This window comes from Scyliorhinus torazame, chromosome 15, assembly GCF_047496885.1.
Source record: "Scyliorhinus torazame isolate Kashiwa2021f chromosome 15, sScyTor2.1, whole genome shotgun sequence".
Classification (NCBI taxonomy): Eukaryota; Metazoa; Chordata; class Chondrichthyes; order Carcharhiniformes; family Scyliorhinidae; genus Scyliorhinus; species Scyliorhinus torazame.
In genome coordinates this window covers 121,897,844-121,923,179 of record NC_092721.1, presented here as the reverse complement: position 1 = coordinate 121,923,179, position 25,336 = coordinate 121,897,844, and the positions used below count along the sequence as shown (strand labels likewise).

Below are 25,336 nucleotides of genomic sequence, written 5' to 3'. Positions count from 1 at the left end.
ACATCCGCCTTGAGACCCTTCAGGTGCACGAACACGCGGGCCCGCTTGACCGGCCCATTCAGTCCCCTTACGTTCCAGGTTATCAGCCAGATCAGGGGGCTACCCGCCCCCCTCCCCCGCCGACTAGCCATGACCCCTCCTTGGCCAGCCACGCGCCCGCACCCCACACCCGGCCCGTTCCCCACAGCGGCATACCCCCGTCTCGACCCCCCCCCCCCCCCCCCCCACTCGCTCCAGCTCCTCCTTGACCATAGCAGCAGCAACTCGATTTCCCCCCCCCCCCCCCCCCCCAGCTAGGACCCATCCTAGCTGATTTACTCCCCCCATTGCATTTCCGCAAGTCAGCTGACTCCTGCTGACCCCGGCCACTCCCGCCTCTCCTTCAACTCCTCCCATTGTGTGGCACAACCTCCTCTCCCGATCCCCATCCATAGGCTCTCCCTCCTCCCCCTTCCGTTCTAAGCACGGGAAACAACCCTCGCTTCCCCGCCCCGGCCCCGCCCCCTCCAGTCTCCAGCGCGGGAAAAAGCCCGTGTTTTCCATCTACCAGGCCCCGCCACCTCCTTTTGCAGGCCCGGTCCCCTCACCCCCGACTCGGGCCTCCTCCTACCCCGCGGGGCCCCATCTCACCGCCGCCCAAACCCCCCGGTTCCGTTTCCTTACCCCCCACCAAGAGCCCCCCCGACCAACCTAACCAAAACAGTGCCCAACCCGCCCCAGCCACCCTCACCCTCGCCAACCCAAAAGAGAAAAACACAGAGAAAAAGAAACCCGGAGCAATACAAAGGCACCCCCCCCCCCCCCCCCCCCCGAGAAAAAAAAAACAAACATAACATATCAACCGCAGTCCCCAATCGCCCATCCCGACCCTCAACCTGTGACCAACTTCTGGGCCTGAACAAAGGCCCACGCCTCCTCCGGAGACTCAAAATAATGGTGCCGATCCTTGTAGGTAACCCACAGTCCCACCGGCTGCAATATGCCAAACTTCACCCCCTTCCTGTGCAGCACCGCCTTCGCTCGATTGTACCCGGCCCTCCTCTTCGCCACCTCCGCACTCCAGTCCTGGTATATTCGAACCTCCGCGTTCTCCCACCTGCTGCTCCTCTCCTTCTTAACCCACCTGCGTACACACACCCGAGCGACGAACCGATGGAACCTCACCAGCACCGCCCGCGGAGGCTTGTTAGCCTTGGGCCTCCTCGCCAGCACTCTATGGGCCCCTTCCAGCTCCAGGGGCCCCTGGAACGACCCCTCTCCCATCAGCGAGTTTAACATGGTGACCACATAGGCCCCCATGTCCAGCCCCTCCAGCCCCTCCGTTAGGCCCAGAATCCGCAGATTCTTCCGCCTCGACCGATTCTCCATCTCCTCGAACCGCTCCTGCCATTTCTTGTGGAGCGCCTCGTGCGCCTCCACCTTTACCGCCAGGCCTAATATCTCGTCCTCATTGTCAGAGATCTTTTGTCGAGCCTCGTGGATCGCCACCCCCTGGGCCGTCTGTGCCTCCAGCAGCTTATCTATAGAAGCCTTCATCGGCTCTAGCAGGTCCATTTTAATCTCTCTGAAGTCCGCCCATTGCATCCACACTGCCTGGTCTCCACCCACCGCCATTTTGTCCTTCTTCCCTTGCACCTTCTTCGGGTCCACCACCACCTTTTTTGTCGCCCCGCTCCTTGTTGAAGCCATATACTGACGGGGAGCTGTTATAGACTCCTTCCCACACCAGGAAATTTTGAAAAAGTGCCGTTGGGCGTTGGGGGTCCTGAAAAGAGCCCAAAAGTCCGTTTTTGCGGGAGCCGCCAAATGTGCGACTTAGCTCAGCATAGACGCAACCGGAAGTCAATAGCTGATTTTCGAGCAGAAGCCGGGAACTATAACTCCCAACATGCCCTGGGATTTTCTGCACGTGTATGAATCGGAAGCCGACTGGACATGTGCAGTTCATCGTTGAGAGATCCTTGGGCTGGGAACAAGTGCCCACTGCCCCTACATGGAGGGAAAAATGGTGTAAAACCCCAATCATAGGATTCAGTAGTTGGGTGCAAATAAGAACGTGAGTTCTGGGACATGGAGTTCTCAGAGAGTGTAAGGTGAATCCAGAGCCAGGACTAGGGAAGGACCTGCCGGGGAAAGTAACCATTGGGGAGTGGACCAAAGAAAGAGGTTCCAAAGAAGTAGAAATACTTTAGTTGACAGGCCCCAAATAGTGAGGGCTTGGGGGAAACCCAGGAGAGGACAGTAGAAGGTTGCTTACTCTGTTTTGCAGGCCTTTGGAGAGCTCGTGACCTGCTCGGCTTGGCTGAAGAGCTAAATCTGTGCCTGAGTTGGTGCTGGAGTGCAGACTTAGGAATCCAGGGGAACAGAGTCCAGTTTCAACTAAATAAATTAAATGAAGGCCACTCGTTGGTCCAGTCCTCAGGGCAATGCCTTGATCAATCAGGATCAGGTTGCCTGGCATAAATTTCAAACAATGCTTAGCAGTTAACTGTCAGTCATCATTAACTGGTGAATTTTCCATGGCGATACCTCTACCAATCAGTCTACTTGCCACTCAATCGGCACTCTCTTCACATACAGTAGAAATTTGTTGTTTCCTTTGTATTCTTGTGATTGGCCTGATTGTTCAAGATGAAAAGTTTTGACAAAATGTATTTTTTCAGCAATACTCTAGCTCCGTATTACCAATCGACTATATGAACCAAGGTTGGTCCCCCGGCTTGATGGTAGGAGAGTGGGGGGATATGCCAGACCATGACGTTACAGATTGTGGTTTTATATAATTCTGCTTCTGCTCATGGACAAGTGCATGGAGTTTTTATTACTTGATCTACTTGTAATCTATCTCAATTAGCATGGTGGTAGTGCCAAACAACACGGTGGAATGTATGTTAATGTGTAGATGGGACTTCACCTCCACAATGACTGTGATATGGTCACACCTTCAATGTGGTCATGAATAGATGATCTGTGTCAGGTACATTGGTGACAACGAGGCCAAATAGGTTTTTCTCTCGTGTTGGTTCCCTTACCATCTGCTGAACACCCAGTCTAATAACTGTGTCCTTTCGGACAAGAGTGGTGCTACAGAGCCACTCTTGGTAATGGGCATTGACGTCCCCACCTTGAGTACATTCTGCATCCTTGCCATCCTTAATCCTTCCTACAAGGTGTTCAACAGGGAGGAGTACTGATTTATCAGCAGAGACGGGATAGCAGGTGGTAACTAGCATGAGGGTCCTTTGCCCAAGCTTGACCTGCTGCCATGAGACTTGGTGAGGTCCAGAGTCAATGTTGAGGACTCCCGGGGGAGACTCTCTCCTGCCTATATACCACTGTGCTATTACATCTGCTGGGTCTGTGCTGCCAGTGGGACAGGACATACTTAGGCATGGTGATGGTGGTGTCTGGCACATTGTCTGGAATGTATGATTCTGTGAGCATGACTATGTGAGGCTGTTGCAGGAGTTAGGAGGATTTCTCAGGGTCTACAGAACTGGGTGTGCCATTGTCGTTTCCAGTGCCACATCTGATGCCAGGGGATCTGTCCGGTTTCTTCCATTTTAGACTTTGCAGTGATTTGATACAACCGAGTGGTTTGCTAGGCCATTTCAGAGGGCATTTAAGAGTCAACTACATTGCATGGGCAGCACGGTGGCAGTGGTTAGCACTGCTGCCTCACAACACCAGGGACCCAGGTTCAATTCCGACCTTGGATGATTGTGTGTAGTTTGTACATTTACCCCGTGTGATGTGGGTTTCCTCCAGGTGTTCCGGTTTCCTCCCACAGTCCAAAGATGTGCAGGTTAGGTGGATTGGCCATGATAAATTGCCATTAGTGTCCAAAATTTCCCTTAGTGTTGGGTGGAGGTGTTGACCTTGGGTGGGGTGCTCTTTCCAAGAGCCGTGCAGACTCGATGGGCCGAATGGCCTCCTTCTGCACTGTAAATTCTATGATAATCTATGATGATGATGCACTTGGGCAGGACAAACAAGGTAAGGGAATACATGATGAACGGCTGGACCCTAGGAAGCATCGAGGATCAGAGGGACCTTGGTGCGCATGTACACTGGTTTCTTAAGGTAGCAGGGCAGGTGTATATGGTGGTTAAGAAGGCATATGGTACACTTGCCTTTATTAGCTGAGGCATAGAGTTTAAGAGCAGGGGGGTTATGCTGGACCTGCATAAAACGTTGGTTAGGCCACAGCTAGAGTATTGCATGCAGTTCTGGAATCTACGTTAGATGAGGGATGTGATAGCACTTGAAAGGGTGCAGAGGAGATTTACCAGGATGTTAACTAGCGGGAGAGTTTTATCTATGAAGAGAGATTGGATACTGGGGTTGTTTTCCTTGGAGCAGAGGAGACTGAAAGGGACATAATTGAGATGTATAAAATTATGAGGCATAGGCAGAGTGGACAGATAGAAACATTTCCCCTTGGTGCGGGATCAGTGACCAGGGGTATTGATTTAAGGTAAGGGGCAGGAGGTTTAGAGGTTGTGTGAGGAAAGGGTTTTTCACCCAGGGGGTGGTGGGAGTCTGGAACTCACTGTCTGAAAGGGTGGTGGAGGCAGAGTCTCTCGTAATATTTAAGAAGTATTTAGATGTGCACTCGCAATGCCAAGGCATGCAAGGCTATGGGCCAAGAGCTGGAAAATGGGATTTGAATATTCAGATGGTTGGGCCTTCTCTGTGCTGTAGACCTCTGTGACTCTATTTCCTTCCCTAAACAGAATGAGTGAACTAGATGGACAATCGCCAATGGTTTGGTGGTCACCAGTCAACAGGATTTTATTCCAGATTTAACTGACTTTAAGTTCTACCAGCTGCTGTGGTGAGATTTGGACCCATATCCCCAGAGCATTAGCCTCTGGAATACTGATCCAGTGAAATTACTATTACGTCACTGCCTCTTCTGTCCTTTGATAGCAGGGGTAAGAGCAGGAGAGATTCCTGGTCAGCCATGTGATGGAAATAAATTAGAGCCACTGCCACCATTTTCCATAGCTCCAGATTGCAGGATACATGTAATATTGTATGTTACCACAGCATTTCAGACTCTAACACATTGAAGTGTGCACAGCATACTAACCTTTGCTAACCTAAAAATAGTAATTTGTATCTCAGGAATCTGATTTGAATATTGAAATGGCTATTGCTGGAAACAGGCCGACTCTTCAGGTGTCCAGTGGTGGGCCTCTTTCAAAATGCTGCCGTAGGGGATTGTGGAGTTAATGGGAAAGTGAAGCTGCAGACTCATCATGGAGCTCTCACTACACCACTGATGTTACATCAACTCTGAGTGAGAAAGGTAGGTGTAAATAGAAAATTAAAACACATCCCCAGAACTTCTGAGCTCTGAGACAGTGTACCGGCATTGCAGAGGGGAGTACCCAGATGATGACTTTGCAAACCACTTCTGGCTTCTGGGTACCTATAGCACTGACTCCGCCCCCCCCCCCCCCATTCGGGCCCGGCATTACCCGACTTTCCCAGAGCCGAGCCAACCACCCCAACCCACACAATCCCAAATCACACCAAATTGCCTTATCGTCTGTCCGCCCCCCTGGCTTTTCAAAGCGGCTGGACCTTTAAACATACCTGGCCTACAGCAGCTAGCATCGTTTAAAAAAAAAGGTGTGTGGCTTACTTACCTTTTGAGTTTCCCTCGCAGGCCTCAGGACCGTGCTGTGTTGGACTGATCTCACCCAGCCTGAGTCAGAAGGTCAGGCGGTTTATGGGCAGATTCATTTTAGGATAAGCAACTAGGAGTGGAGTGGCAATCCGACTCAACTGCCACTCCGCCGGTTACGGCCAAAGATTCAGTCTTCAAGTAGTGTGCCAACCATGAGCATTAGTTGCTTTAAAATCTGTTTCTTTGCATGTATCAGGCTTTAGTCTATTTTTTCATTGTTCCTTTCTCTCATTTTGGATTCTTTTTATTGGCTCGCTCTGCTTCTGTGATTTTCACACTTCAGCAAAGACACAATGTTTCTTGGTTCTTCTTGTTAAACATTAACAAACGTGGCTGTAGATTCTTAGGGACGAGGTAACAGATTTCAAACATGATCATTAAACTTGGCAAAATACTTTCACACCACACGAGAGAAATGCAAGCTGCATCAAAATCCAATCTTTTGGCTTCCAGTCAAAAGTTTGAAAGCTGCACAGTGGAACACATTTATCAGCTCTGAAGACAAAGCTGACTCTGCGAGGACTCAGTGCGGATAACTGGTCACTGGAGAATCAGAGTTTTACTTAAAGATCGAAACTAAGTTTAACGTGTCTCCAGCCTAATTGAATTTATTTTGGGGTCTAAAGTATTGTGAGTGACTCTGATGTTAGCATATCATAATCCTATTTGCAGGAATGTTTTATGCATTACAACACTGACACTTTTACTACTTCACTGTAAATCAGAAGAGGGGAATTTCTGCAATTTAAAAGGATGCTGTTGCCATGGTTAGCAAATGTCTTATCATTTCTATACACAGGGCTGATCGGCAACACGATGAGGTCATCCTCATAGGTGACAGCATAAGGCTCCTGAATTTAAATTTTACATGCAGTTGAAAATAAGAAAATGCGGCAAACAAGGGGCGGGATTCTCCGAAATGGAGGCAGAGTGTTCGCGTCGTCGTGAACGCCGTCGAGGTTCACGATGGCGCGAAACGGCCCCTATCCCGACCGATTCAGGGCCCGACAATGGGCTAGGAGTGGCGCCGCATCATTTACACGCGCCAGGCCTTGGCGCCGCGTAAAGGCGGTGCCGCATACATGACGCGGCCGGCGCCGCATAACTGGCGTCACTCGCGCATGCGTGGTTGCCGTCCTCTCCGAGTCCACCCCGCAAGAAGATGTCAGACGGATCTTGCTGGGCTGCGGAAGAAAGGAGGTCCTCCTTCAGAGAGGACGGCCCGACGATCGGTGGGCACCGATCACGGGCCATGTCCCATTTGAGGCCCCCCCCGGTGCAGGATTCCCCCTCCCCCCTCTGCAGGCTGCACCCCCAGCGTTCCCGCGCTGTTCCCGCCGGCAGCAACCAGGTGTGGACATCGCCGGGGGGAACCTGCCGTTTTGGGCTGGCCTCTCGGCCCATCCGGGCCTGAGAATAGCAGGGGTGCCGGAGAATCGCCATTGTGGGTGTCTCTGGCGATTCTCCGGCCTGCGCCGCGTGGAACATGACGGGGCCGTTCTCGCTGCTTGGGAGAATCGCGAGAGGGAGTCGGACCGGCGTCGCGAGACAATCTGGCGACCCAGGCGATTCTGCCAACCGGAGCGGGAGCGGAAAATCGTGCCCATTAGATTCCTGTCAACTTCCAGTGACATTTGTTTTCTTCATTCACTGGATGTGGACTTCACTGGCTGAGCCAGTATTCATTGCCCATCCCTAGTGGCCTTCGAGAAGGTGGTGGTGAGCTGCCTTTTTTAACTGCTACAATCTGTGTGGTGTAGGTACACCCGGAGTGCTGTTAGGGAGGGAGTTTTAGGATTTTGACCCAGCGACTGTGAAGGAATGGCGATATATTACCATGTCAGCATGGTGAGTAGCTTGGAGGGGAACATCCAGCTGGTGGTGTTCCCAGGTATCTGCTGCCCTCATGTTTCTAGATGGCAGCGGACTTGGGTTTGGGAGGTGTTGTTTAAGAAGCATGGTGAGTTTCTGAAGTGCATCTTATAGATCGTATATACTACTTCTACTGTGTGGCATTGGTGGAGGGAGTGAATGTTTGTGGATGGAGTGCCAATCAAACGGGCTGCTTTTTCTGAATGGTATCGAGCTTCTTGAGGGTTGTTGAGCTGCACACATCTAAAGAAGTGGAGAGTATTCCATCACACTCCTGACTTGTGCCTTGTGAGTTATTCACCACAGGATTCCCAGCCTCTGACCTTCTCTTATAGCCACAGTATTTATATAACTAGTCCAGTTCAGTTTCTGATCAATGCTAAGCCCCAGGATATTGATAGTGGGGGACCATCTCAGTCTTCCTGAATTCGTCAATTTAAAAAATATTTTCTCAACACTCTGCTGCTGAAATAGTCTTTAATTTTACAGTGGTAAGGTTCCTAAGATGTCACATATATCTTTCTCACCATAAATTAACCATACACAACCATAGTAGGTAACAAACAAGTGCTATATCTGTTTGCCGTGTCATTCTTTCTTCTCCTCTGTTGTCTCTTCTATATTTGTGTAAACTTTACTTTTTGACGTTATAACCCATTTCAATATTTTTGAAGAAATAGAACTTGCTTTTATTAGCATCTCTTATTAGCATCAGGGTCCCAAAGCGTTTTGCAGCCAATTAAGTACTTTTGAAAATGGGGAGTTGGTGGTAAAGTCACTGGGGTAGTAATCCAGAGGCCCAGGCTAATGCTGGGGGTTCAAAGGTTCTCAAGCTTGTGGAATATAAATTTAATTAATTAAAACAAAATCTAGATTTGGAAGCTGGTCTCAGTAAGATGAACTAACACTAATTGCTGGAAAAACCCAACTGGTTCACTCATTTCCATTCGAGAAGGTAATTTGCTATCTTTACCTGGTCTGGACTAGAAGTGGCTCCAAGCCCACAGCAATGTGGGTGACTCTTAACAGCTCTCAAGGGCATTTAGGAATAGACCTGGCCAGTGATGCTCACATTGTACAAACACATTTTTAAAAATGTAGCCATTGTCATGATATAGGAAATGTGGCAGCCAGATTGTGCACGGCGCACGGTAGACTCCCACGAACAGCAATATGTCATTCTTTAAAAGATAAATAAATTTGGTTACATTTCCCTTTTATTTGATCTGATTATTTGAGGCCCTGCTGTATATTTCAAAGGTGCCCAGATTAGAAAAAAATGACTTTGACTGAAAGCCACTTATGACAGCCCCTTTTTCTTCCAAGCAAAGCCTGATACCTAGAGGATTAATGCAGTCATATATCTATGGCAATCAAGCCAATCCCCTTCATCCTTCAAGAAGGCAGCAGCCTACTTGTACCCGGATGAGATAACTCAGCAATGAACAATCAAAAGCTATGAGCAACTTTGTAAAAGTTTACATTACGGTATAATTAGTGTGCAACAACACAAACTTGTTACAGCAACCAATAAGGAAACTTTCAGCATAGCATTTGAACTAAGTCTGCCAACCTACTCCCTGGTGTACAAATGTTGTTGTTTTCAGTAAATTAGACAGGTGGGATGTATCACATATAATGGAGAATTTTTACTGTGTGATAACAAGGAATGTTGTAAATCATATGATTGGGCAGTATCAATATACATTTATGAAAGGAAAATCATATTTATAGCAAGTTAGATAAGGGGAAACCAGTAGATGTATTATATTTGGATTTTCAAAAGCATTTGCTAATTATCCGCAACGTTATTATTAATAATCATAATAATCTTTATTAGTGTCACAAGTAGGCTTACATTAACACTGCAATTAAATCACTTTGAAAACCCCCCAGTCTCCACACTTCGGCGCCTGTTCGGGTACACAGAGGGAGAATAAGTCAGTCTGCCTTTGCAGAGACTATAAACTGACTATCAACAGAGCCTCCCACTTTGACCGTTACCCATGCGGCATATTGAAGATCTTAATGCAAAGCTGGCTAGAGGCCACATGTTTACCAAGCTGGACATGAGCCACGTGTACCTCCATCTGGAGCTCGAGTTGTTGCTCCTTGTACTGGCCAGCATGCAGGAGATCCACACTGGTCATCCTGGAGTCTCCCAGATGATGATGCTCACAAGGAGCTATGCCTGGTGGCCGGGGCTTGATTCCGACATTGAAAGTTTGGTGAAACAGTGGCCGTCGTGTCAGGAGAATCAGCCTCGCTACACCCTTGGAAATGGCCAGGAAGGCCTTGGGTACAGAATCTTGATTGATCCCCAATCTAAATGGGTGGACATACGTCGGATGCCCTCCACGACATCCAGCGCAATTATAGAAAAACTCCGGCAGTCATTTTGTACTCATGGGACCCCAGAGGTCCTTCTCTCTACAATAGGGCCCCGTTCAACAGTGGAGACTTCCAGGCATTTGCGAAGTCGAAGAGGATGAAGCACATTCAGATGGCACCCTACCATCCGTCTTCTAATTGCTTGGCCGAATGGGCGGTCCAAGCATTTAAAAACAGTTTCAAGAAACAGACCACTGGCTTGCTTGATACTAAACAGGCTCGGTTCCTTTTCAACTACAGGACCATGCCACATGTAACAACAGAGGTTAGAGCAGTGGAATTGCTGATGTACTGATGCCTCCGAACCAGACTCAGTCGACTGTTTCCAAATCGAAGTGGGAAAACTGGATCAAAACAGGAGGCTCAGGTGACGGATAAGACTTTCAGGCCAGGAGATATGTCGATATTCGCAATTTCGGAGACGGGTCCCCTTGGATTAGGACTGCTGCCTCACAGCACCAGGGATCTGGGTTCAATTCGGCCTTAGTTGACTGTGTGGAGTTTGCACTTTCTCCCAGTGTCTGCGTGGGTTTCCTCCAGGTGCTCCAGTTTCCTCCCACAGTCCAAAGATGTGCAAGTTAGGTGGGATTATGGGGTTACAGGGATAGGGCAGGAGAGTAGGCCCAGGTAGGGTACTCTTTCAGATGGTCAATGCAGACTCCATGGGCTGAATAGCCTCTTTCCGCACTGTTGGAATTCTAATATTTTATTCTATTCTATTCTATAGATTCAGTAGAAACCATAGAATAGAATAGAAATTTCAGTAGGGGAGAATTTCGTGAACAGTGACCACAATTCGGTAAGTTTTAAAGTGCTGGTGGACAAAGATAAGAGTGGTCCTAGGGTGAATGTGCTAAATTAGGGGAAGGCTGATTATAACAATATTAGGCGGGAACTGAAGAACCTAGATTGGGGGCGGATGTTTGAGGGTAAATCAACATCTGACATGTGGGAGGCTTTCAAATGTCAGTTGAAAGGAATTCAGGACCGGCATGTTCCTGTGAGGAAGAAGGGTAAATATAGCAAATTTCAGGAACCTTGTATAATGAGAGATATTGTAGGCCTCGTCAAAAAGAAAAAGGAGGCATTTGTCAGGGCTAGAAGGCTGGGAACAGACAAAGCCGATGTGGAATATAAGGAAAGTAGGAAGGAACTTAAGCAAGGAGTCAGGCTAAAAGGGGTCACGTAAAGTCATTGGCAAATAGGGTTAAGGAAAATCCCAAGGCTTTTTACACATACATAAAAAGCAAGAGGGTGGCCAGGGAAAGGGTGGCCCACTGAAGGACAAATATATAAATGACTTGGAGGAAAATGTAACTGGTCTGATTAGTAAGTTTGCAGACGACACAAAGGTTGGTGGAATTGCGGGTAGCGATGAGGACTGTCAGAGGATACAGCAGGAGTTAGATCGTTTGGAGACTTGGGCGGAGAGATGGCAGATGGAGTTTAATCCGGACAAATGTGAGGTAATGCGTTTTGGAAGGCCTAATACCGGTAGGGAATATATAGTGAGTGGTAGAACCCTCAAGAGCATTGACAGTCAGAGAGATCTAGGTGTACAGGTCCACAGATCACTGAAAGGGGCAACACAGGTGGAGAAGGTAGTCAAGAAGGCATACGGCATGCTTGCCTTCACTGGCCAGGGTATTGAGTATAAAAATTGGCAAGTCATGTTGCAGTTGTATAGAACCTTAGTTAGGCCACACTTGGAGTATAGTGTTCAATTCTGGTCGCCAAACCACCAGAAGGATGTGGAGGCTTTAGGGAGGGTGCAGAAGAGATTTACCAGGATGTTGCCTACTATGGAGGGCATTAGCTATGAGGAGAGGTTGAATAAACTTGGTTTGTTCTCACTGGAACGAGGAGGTTGAGGGGCGACCTGGTAGAGGTCTACAAAATTAGGAGGGGCATAGACAGAGTAGATAGTCAGAGACTTTTTCCCAGGGTAGAGGGGTCAATTACTAGGGGGCATAGATTTAAGGTGCAAAGGGCAAGGTTTAGAGGAGATGTATGAGGCAAGTTTTTTACACGGGGGTAGTGGGTGCCTGGAATTCGCTGCCAGAGGAGGTGGTGGAAGCAGGGACGATAGTGACGTTTAAGGGGCATCTTGACAAATACATGAATAGGATGGGAATAGAAGGATATGGACCCCGGAAGTGTAGAAGATTTTAATTTAGCCGGGCAGCATGGTCGGCGCAGGCTTGGAGGGCCAAAGGGCTTGTTCCTGTGCTGCACTTTCCTTTGACTTTGTTCTTCTATACATCCCAGGGGGGGTAGTTACGAAAACTGGCCCCATGTCATACAAGGTCAAGACCAACGAGAGTACCGTTAAAAAGCACATGACCATCTTCGGAGCAGGGAACCCTCAAGTGCAGAGACTACTCCGGATGGGGTGACGCCCTCAATGTCCTTGGAACCCACCAGCGGACAGGGGACTAAACCCATGGTACACCTAATGTCGTCCCCTGGAAGGATGGAGTCTCAGACTCCACTAGGGGCTTTTCACAGTAACTTCATACTTGTGACAATAAAAGGTTATTATTATTATTGTCTTTTCTTTTATTTCTTTTCTTCTTTCTTTATTGTTACTATTACATGGAGACTGAAGTAACCCACAGGTGGAAATCACGTCGGGGTTGTATCCCCATCAGTGGCCCTTTGACGCTCAACCAGGGAGCGATGTTCCCCCATTCGCTTTATGTCGCTAGATCTGACTCCATTGACAATGGATTCAAGGCCATTTGCGAAGCGGCGAAGAAGGCCTTATGGTCGCGAGAGCGTAGAGGAGGATCTGGACTTGGGGGGAGGGATATGACACCGCTCACGAGGGCCATGAGGTGTCATTCATTGGATCTCTCCATGGGCTCATGGAGTACAAGTTCCCATGGTAACAGGCAGAGGCCTTTCCAGCTGGAACACATGCAGCTTTGTAAATACTGTCCCAGACCCGGACTGGGAGTTCCTGTTAGTCCCGGGTTAGCGTTATATGCTGCGGATGCAACTTTATTTTTGGGTTAAAATAAAATTTGGTTTAACCTTTATCTCCGTCTCCTGAATTACTACAGAAGGATACATTCATCTTAGAGGAAATAATGCTAAATTGTTGAGTTTATTCCAGACAAGAGAGCGGTAGATTTTTTGGATACTCAGGGAATCAAGGGACATCTGAATAGTGCGGAAAGGTGGAGTTGAGGTAGAAGGTCAGCTATAATCCTGTTGAATGGCAAACATGCTTAAAAGGTTGAATGGTCTCTTCCTGCTTCGATTTCTTATGTTCTTAAGTTCAGTGGAGGAGGGCAACATTAATGGGTTAATTTTCTCCGCATGCTCTTTTTAGTGCCTTAGTTAACGAGTTTATATAAATTGCCCGATGATCTTGTTTCAAAATGAAAGGCAGAATATATATGTTAAAATAGCGCAGACAGACATTTTGGGCATGTGTGTTAACCCGGGCATTAAAAATAGCCCTGGAAAGAAATGTAAACCAGAAACACACGGCATAAACTACGCATCCAAAGAAAATTCAGTGGAGCTGCAGTTAAGATGCTCATGTCACAGTTCAGTGACTGTGGTTTCCCAGTCCTAGCCCTGGCTGACAATTGAACTTCCCAATATGTGCGATATGAGCTTTGCCAATTACCAGCTGGATTGCTCGGTGGGACATTCCACCTCAAGGAAGAGTAACAAGTAATTTGCATACTATGGCAAGAGAGTGTCTAATTTATTGAGATACAGAATAACACAGGATACATAAGGGCCTGCGGCCCTTCCCGACCCAGCGGCCCTTCCCGACCCACTCTGCCACTGGCTCTGCAAGAAATGAGCTTCCATCAAAGGAAAATAGGTTTAAAACAAAACTCAAGGGGAATCTAAATAAAGTGTGCATTAGTGCCAAAGTGTAAATTCAGTAGTTTAACTGAACAAGGCAATAGTTTATCGATAAGATGTATTGATCAAAAGTAGGTCATTCAGCCCTTCAAGTCTGTTCCGCCATTCGATAAGATCATGGTTGCTCTGGCTGTAGCCTTAATTCCACTTTCCTGCCCGTTTCACATAAGCCTTAACTCTCTTAACAATCAAAAATCAGTCTAATTCAGCTTTGAATATATTCAATGGCAGAGTCTCCACTCCTCTCTGGGGAAGAGAATTCCAAAGACTAATGGCCCTTTGAGAGAAGAAACTCCTCCTTATTTTCACCTTAAATGGGAGACCCCTTACTTTTAAATCGTGCCCCCTAGTTCTAGATTCTCCCAGGAGAGGATACATCCTCCCAGCATCTGCCCTGTGAAGCCACCTCAGAATCTTTAATGTTTCAATAAAATCACCTCTCTTTCTTCAAAACTCCAATGAATACAGGCCCACTGGGAGACACAGTTTATATTAAGTTAGAAAAACTAGAACAAAGAAGCATAAGCCAACATGTTATAACCACAACAAATTATCCCAGTTTTTAATGTGTTATATATAAAGGTTCAAAACATATACCCGCATTCTGAAATTCTGGTGAAAGTACACTGATTAAAAATATTGATTCAGGTCACTGGGGAAAAAGAAAGAAAAGGGTTTGGGCCAAACCCAAGAATTACTTGATGCTTATTGAAGCTACATTTAAGATGAGGATCTCACAGTAAAATGTACAGACATTAACTGCCCTGGAAAGAATTGTGTCTACATCAAATAAAGCACAAAACTGAATTCAAATCAATGTTACTACAAGAGCATATCTTTGGAATTCTGTAACAATGCCTGGGTTTAAAAAACGTAGCTGTCAGATCCCTTATGGCTCTTCTAATGGTGAATTATATCATGCAGTTTTACACTCAGAGTTTTGTTATTTATCACTTACCTAGTGTTTCAAAGAATGAGCTGAAGCTGTCATCTTTGGAAAGGAATGGAAGATCAGGTAATACAACTTTGTTTCGTTTTTCCAATTCATGAGTTTCTTGCTGCTCTGCCCACTTGACCTAAATGGAAGAGTGAATGCCTAAAATTAGGATACAGTTTAAAAACCTATCAACTTTACTATTTAATTTACAACCTGATTTATATCATTAATTTGGGATTAATTTGCTATTAAACAAGGACATGCCTAATAACACCCATCCCATCCTTTCATAAACACAATTGTCATATTTCAAATTTAAAATAAAATAAAAATCTACATTACATTTGCAAGCTGTACATTTTTACCACAGTACATAATATCTATTGTAAATTATCATACACCTGTCCACCAATCAGAATGTTCTGTTTTGTGAACTGAGGTACCTTTTGTTACCTTTTGAGAATAGCCAATCTTCAGCCATTGTCACAGAGCCCTCTAGTGTTATCACAAGGAATTTGTTTAAAACAACAGCTTCCGAAACAGCCACTGCGATCGGTTTTCAGATTTACAGATGAAGGATACTTAACCTGTAATGTGGTACCAAATTGCTCACTCTGCAGACATCAGCAGCGTTGTTAAAATTTATATTGGAAACAATGTTGGGATCAAATGCATAGCTGACATTTTGGGCCGAGTTTGTAATGATTTCTGGATCCCACCTTAAGTTAAAATAATGACAGAGGCAGATTATTTTCATCTAAAATAGCTTCTATACATTAAAGCAGTGGAATAAATGTGTTACCTGACAAAACATCTAACTTGTTGCCACATGGTATTGATCCTTTTGATATTCTAAGCTAACTGGGGGAATAAGCAATATGACAAAAAAATGGGGGGCTGGATTCTCCACCGTCGGGAGGCTCCGTTTTGCCGGCACCCCGGGGATTTCCCGACGGAGTGGTCACTGTCTGTGTAGAGTCTTCACGTTCCCCCCGTGTCTGCGTGGGTTTCCTCTGGGCATTTCCCCCTCAAGTCCCGAAAACGTGCTGGTTACGTGAATTGGACATTCTGAATTCTCCCTCAGTGTAACCGAACAGGCACTGGAGTGTGGCGACTAGGGAATTTTCAAAGTAACTTCATTACAGTGTTAATGTAAGCCTACTTGTGACACTAATAAAGATTATTATTATTAACTTTAATGTGTGACTTGTTCCACATATCAGTGCCATTCTCCACCCAGGAGGCCGCAGCTGTGCAAGTCCTCCCACACAGCCCAATCTCACCAAAACCAAATCTTGGCTTCTACATATTTCACTGCCGCTCAAGGTGCAGTTGGATATCCTTGACTTCCAGCATGGTTAACCCGTGGTGACATGCCAGTTATACACAGCACTCACCACACCAGCAATCATCAGCAAACAGCATTTCTTCAGTGACGTTAGCAGGGGTGAAATTCTCCTACCCGCCCCGCCACATTTCTGCGCCGACCGGCCGGCGGGAGTCTCCGTAACAATGGGGTTTCCCATTGTGGGGCAGCCCCACGCCGTCGGGAAACCCCCGGGCGCCGGCAAAACGGAGACTCCCGCCGGCGGAGAATGACGCCCCAGGTGACCCATTTGGAACAATGTCATGCGCCATGTCCTACAGCATCATCTTGCTTCAAACTGAATTGCTTGGGAACCTTCTGGACTCCCCCTAAACCCAGTGTTCCAGGACCCAGGTATCTTAGAAAAAATTGTCCTTCTCTCCGGCTTACAGGAAATGAAGGAAACAGCAACACAGCTGTGAAGTGCTCTCACAACTAACAACGCCAATTTCTCATTAGCCATAGCCTTCAGATGTGCAGCTGGAAGCTGCTCACAGTTAAAGGGAGTTAAAATGACCTTCAGCATAGATCCAAGAGCAGGGCTCTGTTCTGGAAGTATGCGGAAGGACAGGCAGAATATGCAGTTCACTATCATGGGTATCCACAATATTTAAAGATGGTTTGAAAGCCTCACAGATGAAAAGGCCCTTATACCTCCCCCTCCAGCCCAGGGACGACCCCTGATCTGGAACGCTTCAGCAACCCCCCCCATGCACTGGGGAAGCAACTCCACTGGCTTGAGTTGTATGTCCGAAAATGGAAATGGCTATTCACCTCCTCAGTTGCCCTCAGCAGCCATTGCACCTGCTTCGTGTTTTTAAAAAGGAGTACTAAACAACGCCCATGTGATTTCTCACTGGGGAGCTGGTTAATTCCCGGGAGGCTGTTACATTCAAAGTCAATCTTGCTAATGAAATGGAAATTAATGTGAATTTGGGTTAATGATATGCTCAACATATTTGGGCAAGTTCTGGAACTCGCCATTGGGAGTGGGGTGGTTAGAAGGCAAATTGATTTGCGTCCGACACAAATCTCGATTTTGGCCTTTCTCGCTATTTAACCGGTGCATCCAAATCCTCGCAGGGTGTGGCGCAGTGGTTAAAGTGCGCCCACCATTTCTAAGTGTGCTATTTGGTTAGCCAATCATTAATTATTTGGAAACAGCCTATCTCTTGGTTAGCGATGAGAGGAATGTTATTCATGACCTCTATGCTGTACACCATTCCTGGTCGAGGTGTGGTAAAAGGTCCCACCGAACAAATCACTGCCAACTTTTCTTCGAATGTTATTTGATTTCCACAAATTCTCTTATAACATAATAACAAAAGAACTAGGAGCAGGAGTAGGCCATCTGGCCCCTCGAGCCTGCTCCGCCATTCAATAAGATCATGGCTGATCTTTTTGTGGACACAGCTCCACTTACCCGCCCGCTCACCATAATCCTTAATTCCTTTACTGTTCAAAAGTCTATCTAAAAACATTAAAAACATTCAACAAGATAGCCTCAACTGCTTCACTGGCAGGGACCTCCACAGAGTCACACTCCTTTGATTATTTTATTATTTATCATTTTACAGACAGTCAGATCTCAAACTTAAAGATGTACTCTTGACTCTGACTAAACAATTTAGATTTAGATTTACTGTCACATGTACTGAGGAACAGTGAAAAGTTTTGTTCTGCCGACAGTCCAGGCAGATCGTTCCATACATGAAAAACATAGAACATACGATAGATACACAATGTAATATTGTACAAATTGTTATTGCTTATTGCACAAATTTGCAATATGCTTATCTTCAGTTTGCTGATTAAATATTTCTGAGTAATGGGCTTTTTTTTGTTGAGAAACCCAAGACAAAAGGCGGAATTTGGCAATTTTCTGGCAAAGTGTCAGCTCGGGTGGGACACTGCAGTGTCCGGGTAGTTTCAGGAATCAGTGCCAAGGCACAGTGCTAGGGTACTGCCCAGACATAACCCTCTTACCCACCTGGGGGCTGTGCTCACTTGTGCGCATCCTGCGGGTTCTGTTCAGCAGGTACACATTGTGGCGAACTTGTCATGATTCACGTGCGCCGTGAATGGACAATTCAATCAGGTGTAAATGTCTGATATGCATAATCAATTAGATATAAATTCAGATCCCGATTTTTAAAGGGGACAATTGAGTGGGGAAATCCCATCAGCATAAAAGTCGTTTTGTGTCGCCTGCTTGCTTTGTCACCCACTCTAGCATTCCCGCTGGGTGGAAAATCACCCCCAAAGAATCTATTTTCTGGTAAACCAGCAGTAGATGAGGTACCAGCCACAGTTCCAGTGCTCGTACTTTTGAGGAATTTTCAAGTCTTTGATGCAGAAACAGAACTAAGTCTCGCAAACCCACCAAAGATGGCAGATCCAACAAAATCACAAAGCAGCATTTCAATATTGAAATGTGCCACAATGGGCGAGGTATTATTTTTTGACCTCTGGGGCCTTGATTTAAATTCAGCTCACTCAACTGGTTGCACATCTCTCTCTGCAGTGTGTGCTCGGCTCTTGGGCGAAATGAGTTGAGATATCCTCAACCTAGTTTCAGTGGGCTCAAGGTACAGCACAGAACTGCAATAAGTTTGAACTCTTATTCACAGTAGCTTCTGTTGGAAGCATTTTTTAAGTTGAAGTATATTATTGGAGCAGAATAGATGGAGCATCATCCTCCTATCAATTGAAGGAGAGGAAAAAACAAGCTTGTCCACTGAACCTGTGCTATACCTGGGCCGGGATTCTCTCCTACCCGGCGGGACGGGGGGTCCCGGCGGGATGGAGTCGCGGGGACCACTCCGCACCTTTAGGGGCCAAGCCCTCACCTTGAGGGGCTAGGCCCGCGCCGGCCGGCGGGAAAAGCCTTTGGCGCCACGTCAGCCGGGGCCGAAAGGAACTCTTACTCACAGTAGCTTCTGTTGGAAGCATTATTTAAGTTGAAGTATATTATTGGAACAGAATAGGTGGAGCATCATCCTGCACCTTTCAATTGAAGGAGAGGAAACAACAAGCTTGTCCACTGAACATGTCCTGTACCTGGGCGGAAGTCAGCGCATGCGCGGGAGCGTCAGCGGCTGCTGATGTCATCCCCGCGCATGCGCAGGAGCGGGTGTCTCTTCCACGTCGGCCATGGTGAAGGCTGTGGCTGAGGGAAAAGGGTGCCCCCACGGCACAGGCCCGCCCGCGGATCGGTGGGCCCCGATCGCGGGCCAGGCCACCGTGAGGGCACCCTCGGGGCCAGATCACCCCGCACCCCCCCCAGGACCCCAGAGCCCGCCTGCGCCGCCTGGTCCCGCCGGTAAGAGAGGAGGTTTGATTCTCGCCGGCGGGACAGGCATTCCAGCAGCGAGACTTCAGCCCATCGCGGGCTGGAGAATCGCCGGGGGGGGGCTCTGACCCCCCGCCGGATCGGAGAATCGCCGGGGCCTGGCGTGAATCCCGCCCCCGCCGGTTGCCGAATTCTCCGGCACCGGATATTCGGCGGAGGCGGGAATCGCGCTGCGCCGGCCGGCGAACCCCCACCGGCGATTCTCCGGCCTGCGTTGGCCCGAAGTCCCACTGCTGGGATGCCAGTCCCGCCGGCGAGAATCAAACCACCTCTCTTAACGGCGGGACCAGGCGTCGCGGGCAGGCTCCGGGGTTCTGGGGGGGGCGCGGAGCGATCTGGCCACGGGGGGTGCCCCCACGGTGGCCTGGCCCGCGAAAGGGGCCCACCGATCCGCGGGTGAGCCTGTGCCATGGGGGCACTCTTTTCCTTCCACCTCGGCCACAGCCTCGGCGAAGTCCTTTCGGCCCCGGCTGTCGTGGCGCCAAAGGCCTTTCCCGCCGGCCGGCGGCACGCCAACCACTCCGGCTCTTACTTAAAAATTGAGCATTTATTGCTGCATGCATATGAACTCTTTTTAAAAGTGAAATTATGCTTCCTGAGCAAAGGTGATCACTACAGTCCATTGTTCTTGTCTTTAACTGCTACTGGGGTTTTCTTTGCTGAGGGAATGTATTTCATAATTTCATTAGATTATATTGTTCCAGAAGTCTTGAAAAAAAATATATATATTAATCATGCACTTATATTAATGAAATATTAACATTTTTCTCTATCGGGATGTCCAGTGTAGCCACGTAAAATGGCTGCGTTCCGATTAATCTGGCCGAAACCCAGTTTAAAACGGCTAACCCGAAAGACTGCTGGGAAAAGCAGCTAACGAACACAAGCAGGCAGCTGCAGACAGTATTGCATATTCGGCTCTGGGGAAGTTAGCCCAGATCGATACTCAGGGCTATCAACAGCCCATCAACCCAGGTATTTGCAGTTACATTCAGGACTGTTTGCAGCCCATCTATTCAGACATCCACAGTTAAATCGGCTATCCCCGGGAACAATTGCAACATATTAGCAATTGAATACCGGGCCAGACCTGTCGGCGCCTGCAGTGGCCGAAACAAAGACAGGTGAATGACCACCCCCTGATCGAGGAATCGCCTCACCATTGGACACATCGACCCCAGGGATTGGGAACAAATCCAATCACTTGGGACTCAGGGTCAAGGGCCGCCCCAGGAGGCGGGAAGCCCCTGGGACCTATAAAAGTGAGGGGCCTAGTTCAGATCTCTCTCTCTCTCTCCTCTTCGCCTGCTCGAGACCTTCGCAAGAACAGCAACCGGCAACTGTAAGTTTGAATCCAGCGATCGCTATCCGGTAGAGACACCTAGCCACCGACCTGTAGCAGCCTTTTAAATCCCGTGGGCCAGATCTGATTGGACAAGCCATTCGTTTCCCTGACCTGGTGGGCTCTTCCTAAGTTAAGTATTGGCCAGTAGTGATAGGTTTATTATAGAGAAAGTAGTATTAGGGTATTCATATTGCTTGTTGTATATAATAAATGACCGTTGTTTTAATCCTTACTAAGCGGTGTGTTGTATTATTAATCATAACCTGAACTTGAACCACGTGGCGGTATCATAAAGATACCTGGCGACTCATGAGCAAAGTTGACGTAATCAGAGCCAATAGACTAAGGCTAAAAAGAGCAACACCAGTCACAAAGAAATTGAACTTTTTGAATGGTGTATCTTCCCGGATGATGCACAACTGTAAACTTTAAAATGGAAGACTGGTCTACCAAGTGAGGTCATTTAGTTATGCGTTCAATGTAGTCCCAGTTCCAGCCTCATTTATGGTTTGTAAGCAAAATTGGTGGAGGTTATGAACTTTATGTGTGCAGTAGCATTCGATCATTCACCCATACCTAGGTCTATATTATACTACATTGATGCATGCAGTATAATTGTGATAAATGCATTTTCTCTGTGTCATTATCTGCACAAACAATGAAAAAGCAGCACATAACGAAGTTCTTCAGTCCCAATAGTGTCACCAGGAGCAATGGCAACAATTGGGACTGCTACCAGGCAGAAACAAAAACAACGGAGGAGGCTCCAGAATCCAGGTAAGTTGAGACAGGAACACTGGCGCCAGTCAGTCAGGCCCCAGTGAGGGTGGAAGAGGCGGTACTTTGTGAGCAGGGTGGGTGGGAGGGAGGTAGTTCTGAGGGGGCAGTCCCGGCCACCAGGGAGTGGTTTCCATGTTTTGCAGGGTGCCTGGTCAGGAAGGCCCCACCCTGAGTATGCGTGGAGGCCACCAAGATGCACCCGACTCGCTCCCGAGTTCTTCACCACTGGTAAAATTAGAAAATGCCAGAGACAGCAGAAAAGCAAACCACCCCTCACCCTCACACACAGTTTATTGCCCTGTTTCTCAGAACATTCCATAAACGAATGTGGCTTAAAGTCACATTTCTTTTGATAATGCTCTTGTGAAGTACCTCAAGACATTTTACGACATGAAAGCTAATGCATTAATACAAACTGTTGTTGTTTTCCTTAATGTGGTTGAATTGATAAATGAGATGATTTAGTGTCCACTCTCAATTTGACTTTCAACTGTGTTTCATAATCACAGATATCTTCAGCAGTCTAATATCATTTGTACAATACTGGTTGGAATCAGTGGAAAAAAGTTCTTGTGCTCGTATCTAAAACAAAAGATTTAATTACCATCAAACAATTTACAGCTTTGATACTTTCTTTGCCTAATTTGCATTTGTTCAGAGTTCGTACCACTCTAGTCTAAGCCAGAGTGATTCTTGCTGGTAGGTAAAACCGCTGAACACATATGACCTCTCGTGGTTTAGCGCATTAATTATGAATCTGTGAGGAGTGTGGTGAATCTCATGGGGAGTGGGTATGAAGTCTTAAGGCATGCCATTACCTCAAGGGGTCTAAAGTCTTGGCACCATATTTAAATGGCATCCGGATAGCTATTCACTCACTGCAGGTCAGGAGGTCTGCATTACTCCTCCAAAGTCTTTGTGACCACAGCTCATAGTGGAGAAACTGGCAGATGTGAGAAGTCACATTGTGGGACATACAAAGGCACATTTGGCATTGCCTTTCATTGTGATACCCCCATGGTGGGGCCAATGTCTGCCATTGCAGTGTACTCTGTTCACCATCATCGTGACGTTCTTGAGGCTCTACTGCCTTTTGCTGCTAAGGCCCTTGCTTCTCTTGACCCTTTGCCATCCTGCAATGAGCCTTCCTTCTCATCTGAATGAGAGCCATTAACAAGTCAGGGCTGCCTGTAGCCTGCATCGTCAACACCTCAGTGGGTGTGTGAATGAATTGAAGTGATACATTAAGTGAGCCTGTCCTTTACAGGTTTCTCCCTATCTCAAAGCCACCACGACTATGCTCAGCCCTGTGCAAGACCTTCATCTAGATATGGCACTCCCACTCCACACCTTCTAAATGAAGGGCATCTCGGAGAACCTGGGATGATGTTCCTCACATTCATACATGAATGCATATGGGGACATTGCTCTTTAACTATGGTATTAAGGGCCCTGTTCATGAAGCCTCCCTCTGGCATTATTCAGCTGACACTATTCAGTTTTCCTCCACTATCCTCGATACGCTACAGAGACACCATTGTCGTGGCAACATAGAAAGTCTAACCACATGAACCCATGTCAGCCATGGGAGGATGGAGGTTAGGAGTTGTAGGTTACCTGCCGTCCACCAGCCGTGGCCCCTGGAGGTATTCACCTCCCGTCCGCCATTTTTCCCTGTTACTGGCTGCAGCCAATGGCAAACGGCACAGAATGAGTGGCTTTGCTGGGATCTCGATGTGATGAGACCCATGAGTCAGGAACAGACCTGCTGTCATGTGAGCTTCACCTTTTCAAGGGATCTCACTGACTGACGTTTTAAAAATATTAATTCTATGGGATGTGGATGTCACTGGCTGGACCAATATTTGTATTGCTCATCCCTAGTTGCCCTTGAGAAGGAAGTGGTGAGCTGTCTTCTTGAACTGCTGCAGTCCATCTGGTGTAGGTACACCCATTGCACTGTTAGGGAGGGAGTTCCAGAATTTTGACTGAGCAAAGGAACAGTGATATATTTCCAAGTCAGGATGGTGAGAGACTTGGTGGAGAACTTGCAGGTAGGTGGTGGTGTTCCCAAGTTTCTGCTGCTCTTGCCCTGATGGTAGTGGCCATCTTAACTTCAGGGGCTGGACACCAGCTTGCAGATATCGATACATTTGCTCATCGACAAGTGTAGCGGTGGCCCACTTGTTCACCTCCATTCTAAGTGGCTAACCATTTCCTATCAACACAATCATAATTTGGGGGGGGCATCTTGCCCACTTTGATGTTGTTTAAACTGTTCTCAGGGTTATTCTCAGCACTCTGTACTGGAGTCTGAGTTTTTTTTGTTGGCTCCTTGTGGCCTCTGCCTTATCTTGCATTTTTTTTTGAATGCGCCTCTCTTATTGCAGGCATAAGGCATAGTTTCCCTTAATTTACATCTCTTCTGGAGGTGATCTCGCCACACCGGTAACATTCTTCCTAGCTCCTGATCTGCAGGCCAAATTACTTATATCACTGTACTGTCCTTTGCTCCGAGACTCTTATGCTCATTGTTTTCAGCGCCATCATCTCCGGTGCCACAACTGCTAGTGGCTTCCCACCAAACCTGGTGGACCTCATCTTCTTTCACACTCTGTAACTCAATCGACCATCTCTTGGCACTTTTCATCGCCTGAGCGACCTCTAATGCCGCGGGAAAAAAATGGCGATTCTCCCATACGGCACGGGAGAATCGCGCGCCCTATTTTTGGCCTCTCGCGAGATTCAGCAGCCATTACGGGATTTGTATCATGGCTAACGCGGCCACTTAATACCACTGATATCTGATAAAGGGAGATCATGAGAAACATCCTTTAGACCCACGTAACAGTAATAGGAAACTGAAAGCCACAAAGAAACTGGACAATTGCTGATGTCACAGAATCCACCACTAGAGCAAAGTGAGTCACGGTCTTTGATCAAGTCTAATCAACCAATGTCATAGTCCCAACCATTGAGTGGAGTTGATAGTTAAAGTCAAAGTTCAGGGTTGAAAGTCAGTAATATGGAAAGGTTAGCGTCAAGCTAATGGAAGGAGATATCCATAGAGAAAGAGAAAGAAGCCAGATAGGTTAATCTAATGTTGGAAGGAAGAAGAAAAACATTGTTATTTTTACTCCTTCTCATCAAATGATATTTTTGTTAAACATGTAGTTTTAAGGGGAAAAAATACAGTGATAATTTTGGTCATATATATGTTTTGGTTGCGATTACAGTAAAAACAAATATGTAACTCATCCTGTTAAGTTTTCAGATATTGTTGATGTTGGTTCAGTATTTTGGGAAATTGTGCACATGTACAATTTTCCATTTTAATATATGTTCAAGTTGCTTTTCTAAGTGGGGAGGGAGTGTGACATATAATGCAGGGTCTGAGCATTTTGTTACACTGTCCTCTCTGCTGGGAGGTGTAAATAAAGTTGTTCAATAATGGCTGCCTGCTGTGAATCTACATGGTGAGGTTTTCCTCAGTACAATACAAAGCACCCACTCTCTTCCCCCCACCCCCAATGATTTCAACTCTGTACTGTAGGAACTAAATGGTAATTCTTGAAATATTGTGACTAACTTGCAGGATAAATATTGAGCATTTCCTCTTACCCCAAATGCTGCACAAATTAGTTTTTTGTGTTAATGGAGACATCTTACTGATTACAGCACTTACCACTTGATCAAAAGAGCTACCT

The 25,336-nt window shown here is 47.0% G+C and overlaps 1 protein-coding gene across 4 annotated transcripts in view; it reads right to left on the bottom strand.

The window, feature by feature from the left end:
- LOC140391779 (PC3-like endoprotease variant B) overlaps positions 1 to 25,336 on the bottom strand; it is a 1,275,236-nt gene that overhangs the window by 726,562 nt on the left and 523,338 nt on the right. For all 4 annotated transcript variants that reach the window (XM_072476646.1, XM_072476647.1, XM_072476643.1 and 1 more), the window contains exon 4: positions 14,808 to 14,925. In XM_072476646.1, the coding sequence (XP_072332747.1) occupies positions 14,808 to 14,925 (118 nt within the window). The remainder of the gene's footprint in view (positions 1 to 14,807; positions 14,926 to 25,336) is intronic.